At 54.9% G+C, this 5,170-nt stretch overlaps 1 protein-coding gene across 5 annotated transcripts in view; it reads left to right on the top strand.

Moving 5' to 3' along the window:
- Positions 1–4,450, top strand: part of SPN (sialophorin) — a 7,364-nt gene extending 2,914 nt beyond the window's left edge. Inside the window, exons 1-2 of one of the 5 annotated variants that reach the window (XM_032243177.1) lie at positions 2,121–2,355; positions 2,963–4,450. In XM_032243177.1, the coding sequence (XP_032099068.1) occupies positions 2,176–2,355; positions 2,963–4,210 (1,428 nt within the window). In that variant the 5' untranslated portion in view covers positions 2,121–2,175 and the 3' untranslated portion in view covers positions 4,211–4,450. Of the gene's footprint in view, positions 1–2,120; positions 2,356–2,428; positions 2,655–2,962 lie in introns of those variants that run through there. The other 4 variants (XM_032243178.1, XM_032243180.1, XM_032243181.1 and 1 more) reach the window with 4 other exon arrangements.
- Positions 4,451–5,170: the final 720 nt, after the last annotated feature.

Genomic DNA, 5,170 nt, shown 5'->3' with positions numbered 1-5,170 from the left:
TTCCTTCCTTCCTTCCTTCCTTCCTTCCTTCCTTCCTTCCTTCCTTCCTTCTCTCCTTTCTTCCTTCTCTCCTTCCTTCCTTCCTTCCTTCCTTCTCTCCTTCTCTTTCATTCTACCTCTTTCTTTTCCTTTTTTTCTGTCTTGTTGAAACAGAAATGCATAATAATTATAGTAAAATAAACTAGGATATTTACTGCAGCACTATGAAATGTTGGAAAACAAGCTGATGGTCATCACTAGGGAATACTTAAATTATAGTATATTTCTGGCCTGGCACGGTGGTTCACACCTGCAATCCCAGCACTTTGGGAGGCTGATGGGGGCGGATTGCGAGGCCAGGAGATTGAAACCATCCTGGCTAACATGGTGAAATCCCATCTCTACTAAAAATAGAATTAGCTGGGCATGGTGGCACACACCTGTAGTCTCAGCTACTTGGGAGGCTGAGGCAGGAGAATCACTTGAACCCGGGAGTTGGAGGTTGTAGTGAGCTGAGATTGTGCCACTGACTATAGCCTGGGTGACAGAGCGAGACTCCGTCTCAAAAAAAAAAAATTATAGTGTATTACTTGGAATATTATGCAACTGTTGTGTGTGTGTGTGTGTGTGTGTGTTCCCAAGCATTGTTCAGTAACAAAGGAAAAGTATGAAACATGAAAATCGATGAATACCTGCTTGTGTAGACACAGGCATTGTCAGGAATATTTATCTGGAGGTGGTGGGTTTGGAGCCTTTCTGTCTGTTGTCTAGGGTGTATCAAGAATGCCAGGTTGCCCGGGTGCGGTGGCTTACACCTGTAATCCCAGCACTTTGGAAGCCCGAGGCTGGAGGATCACGAGGTCAGGAGTTTGAGACCACCCTGACCAACATGATGAAATCCCACCTCTATTTACTTAAAAAAAAAAATAAAAAAAAAAGAATGCCAGTTACTGAGCACTTTAAAAATTTTTTTTGAGATGGAGTCTCACTCTGTCACCCAGACTGGAGTGCAGTGGCACCATCTCAGCTCACTGCAACCTCCACCTCTCAGGTTCAAGTGATTTTTGTGCCTCAGCCTCCTGAGTAGCTGGGACTACAGATGCCCGCCACCATGTCCAGCTAATTTTTGTATTTTTAGTAGAGATGGGGTTTCACCATGTTGGCCAGGCTGGTCTCGAACTCCTGACCTCAGGTGATCCGTTCGCCTCAGCCTCCCAAATTGTTGGGCTTACAGGCGTGAGCTACCACGCCCTGTCTCTGAGCATTTGGTACTCAAGCCATTTGCCAGTGCTGTGCTTGCAGCAAGCTCCCCTGCGGGACACTGGGCTTACCAGGGGCCCTAGAGGAGGGGAATCTCCCACGCTCAGCGCTCTGCAGCTGTGGTGTCAGTCTGGGCCCTTCCATGCTGCCCCCGCAGGACTTCGGTAAAGGGAACTGACGCAAACATCACACTGCTGTTGCTTGCTGTGAGCAATGAATTCCTGCAGCTCTCATCCAGGAGTCTCAGGTGTTTGGGTCAGACAAACTCATCAGCTTGTAGATAGGACACAGTTCCATGGGCCTGTTAGAATCTTCTATTGTGCACACATTACTTTTACGATATACAAATCAGTTTTGATTAAAAAAAAATTTATTTTTTTTTTTAGTGACAGGAGTTTTGCTATGTTGCCCAGGCTGGTCTCGAACTCTTGGCCTCAAAGGATCCTCCCATCTTGGCTGGGACTACAGGCTTGCCGCACCACGCCCAGCACCGAATTTCGTTTTTAAAGAACGAAAACCAACCAAGAGTTGAAGCTTGCTCATTAGAGGAAAGTCAGGAAATGGAAACCATTCAGAGAAGAAAATATCCCCACCCCCTACTCTCACCGATCCAAAGACAATTAGGTTAATCCCTTAGTGGATATCCTTCCAGGTGGTTTTCCATACAGATTCCCACATCTTTACTAGTCTGCAGAAATGAGATCCTAGCATATGCAGTGCGTAGGAACCACCTTGGTTTAGCCAAGCCTCCCCCACTGGGGGCCTCTGTGGTGACCCCCAGCTCCCCGTGACAGAGTCAGGAGCTCACCAACCTGCAAAGGTTTTCACAGTGCCTAGCCAGACTGGGGGCTTCCTCTTGCCCTGCTACTTCCTGGGAGTTCTGAGGGCAGGAAATGGCACCACTCAGTTCCTGGCCTAACAGCTTCGGGACCACAAATGCAAAGGAAACCACCCACCCCTCCCACCTCCTCCTCTGCACCTTCAAGTTCTCAGGCGCACATTCCCGCCACCCCGCCTCTGAGCCCCGCCCTCCCCAGCATCACCCCTTCCATCCCATTCCTCAGCCCAGAGCCAGGAGTCAGGATTCCAGACCCCGCACTTCCCTGCCTGCCTCAGGTGAGCCCCAGAACCCCAGGCACCACGCGGGCCCTTGAAGAATGCTGTTTTCGCCCAGCAGCTGTGGGAGCAGGGCGGGTGGGGCAGGATGGAGGGGTGGGTGGGTGGAGCCAGGGCCCACTTCCTTTCCCCTTGGGGCCCTGTCCGCCCCAGTCTTGCCCCAGCCTTGGGAGGTGGTGGAGTGACCTGGCCCCAGCCCTGCATCCTTATCAGTGGAGCCAGTAAGAGGGTGAGACTTGGTGGGGCAGGGGCCTCAGTGGGCCTGGGAATGTGCCTGAGGCTTGAAAAGACTGGGACAGGTGATGATGGTGATGATGGGAAGAGATCGGGAGCCAATGGGCTGCTCAGGGTCAGCGAAAGCCAGGAGGGGGTGGTCACTGCTGGAGTCTGAGCTGTGGAGGCTGGAGGAAGCCTCGGGATGGGGCTGATGGGGGAACTGCCCGCATCTGTTCCTCTGTCATTACTGATAACAGTAAAAGCCAGAATGGAAAAAGCCGTTAAACCGCAGGTTGGGCCTGGCTGGTGGAGGGGACGTGGGCAGAGGGGAGGTCTGCTGAGGTCTTCTGGCAACTCCCGTGTCTTCTGTTCTCCGGCTGCCCACCTGCAGGTCCAGTTCCTGCTCGTGCCTGTTTGCCTGGATATGGCCACGCTTCTCCTCCTCCTCGGGGTGCTGGTGGTGAGCCCAGAGGTTCTGGGGAACATGACAGCTGTGCAGACACCCACCCCCGGAGGGTCTTCTGCTCCTTTGGTCCTTACTAGTGAGGGCCTGAGCCTCAACTCAACCGTCGACATCACTTTGATAAGTGACCCTAAAGACGATGGCACCAGGGACCAGACCTCAGCCCCACCTCCTGTAACATCCGTCAATGAGGGATCCCCTGTTGGGACTTCCATTGGTGCCAGCACTGGTTTCGCTGTACCTGAGCCAATGACCTTGGAGAAAGTTTCCTTCAATAATTCATCAGTGCTCCTGGAAACCACCAGTGCAACCAGTCACCCGCCTGCGCCCACAACAGCAAGCTCTCTAGGATCCCACACTGTGACAGATGAAACCGTGACAACCAACTTTCCGGAAACCCCCAGTGGGACCAGGGGACCCTCTCTTGCCATGGCAACTAGCTCTCTGGAGACCTCCAGTGGGGCCACTGGATCCCTTGTTACCAAGCCAACTGGATCTCTGGAGAGCTCCAGTGACACCTTTGGATCTCTTGTCACCATGGTAGCTAGCTCTCTGGAGACCGCTGCTGGGACCACTCGACCCCCTGTTACCACGGCAGCTGCCTCCCTGGAGCCCTCCAGCTGGGCCAGTGAACCCCAGGTCTCTAGTGTAAAGCTATCCACAATGATGACTCCAACGACCCCCACCAACGCAAGCACTGGGTCCTTCCTGCACCCAGATGAGGACTCGAGAGGCATGCTGCTGGTGGCGGTGCTTGCGGCGCTGCTGGTGGTCATGGTCCTCGTGGCTCTCCTCCTGCTGTGGCGGCGGCGGCAGAAGCGGCGGACAGGGGCCCTGGTGCTGAGCGGAGGTGGCAAGCGCAATGGGGTGGTGGACGCCTGGGCTGGGCCAGCCCAGGTTCCTGAGGAGGGGGCCATGACAGTGACCGTGGGAGGGTCCGGGGGCAACAAGGGCTCTGGGGTCCCTGATGGGGGGGAATCTGGCCAGCGGCCGACGCTCACCACTTTCTTTGGCAGACGGAAGTCTCGCCAGGGCTCCCTGGTGATGGAGGAGCTGAAGTCTGGGTCAGGCCCCAGCCTCAAGGGGGAAGAGGAGCCGCTGGTGGGCGGTGAGGATGGGGCTGTGGACGCCCCCGCTCCCGATGAGCCGGAAGCTGGAGATGGGGCTGCCCGTTAGTGCTGGCAAATAGTGAGGCTGGAGGCTGGAATCCCAGCCAGCCTCCAGCACCTTCCCTCTTACCATCACTCTGTCACCTCACCCCCACGTTTCCACCTGGCACCCCATCCTCACCCAAATCTTTTTTTTTTTGAGATGGAGTTTCGCTCTTGTTGCTCAGGCTTGAGTGCAATGGCATGACCTCAGCTCGGAGGTTTAAGCGATCCTCTTGCCTTAGCCTCCAGAGTAGCTGGGATTACAGGTTCCCACCACCACACCCGGCTACTTTTTTTTGTATTTTTGGTAGAGATGGGGGTTTCACCATGTTAGACAGGCTGGTCTTGAACTCTTGACCTCAAGTGATCCACCCGCCTTGGCCTCCTGAAGTGCTGAGATTACGGGCATTAGCCACCATGCCTGGCCTCCTCACCTGCATCTTCACTCCAAATTCCCATCAGGCTTTTCAGCCCAGGATTTCCTGCCGGCGTCCTCACCCAGTGCCCACAACCAGCACCTGGGCAGGGCAGGGCCGGCACAGGCTCACGTCTGTGGAATGAATGACTAAATCCTCCGCGTGCACCCCTACTTCTCCCCATCGCCGCTTCCCGCTCTTTCTTGTTCTTGGAATTGGCTGCTGAGTCTCCATCCACCAAATTTACCTGACCTGTGATTTCTTCGAGGATACTCCCTTCCCCACCCCCCAACCCCCACACCCCGGGTTGACCAGAGTCTGGAAGAAGAAGGACAAGAGAACCTGGCAAACTCCCTCCTGGGATTAACTTTGTAAAGCACCCTTGCCCCGTATCTGCAAGGGGCATGGAAACCTGGCAGCCCCAAACTGCCTTTAGCTCTCGGCCCCAGGGGTGGCCTGGAGCATGACTGGGTGGGGCCACTGGCCTGTGGCCTCTCGTCTTTCCCAGGGCACCTGGACTCTAGGCTGGCCCTGGTCCATGCCATCACACTCTCCCCACCCATGGACGG

Source organism: Sapajus apella, unplaced genomic scaffold, assembly GCF_009761245.1.
Source record: "Sapajus apella isolate SASKATOON/1434 unplaced genomic scaffold, GSC_monkey_1.0 scaffold51, whole genome shotgun sequence".
Taxonomy (NCBI): Eukaryota; Metazoa; Chordata; class Mammalia; order Primates; family Cebidae; genus Sapajus; species Sapajus apella.
Note: the sequence above shows the minus strand (reverse complement) of the source record. Positions and strands in the feature narration are given on the sequence as shown.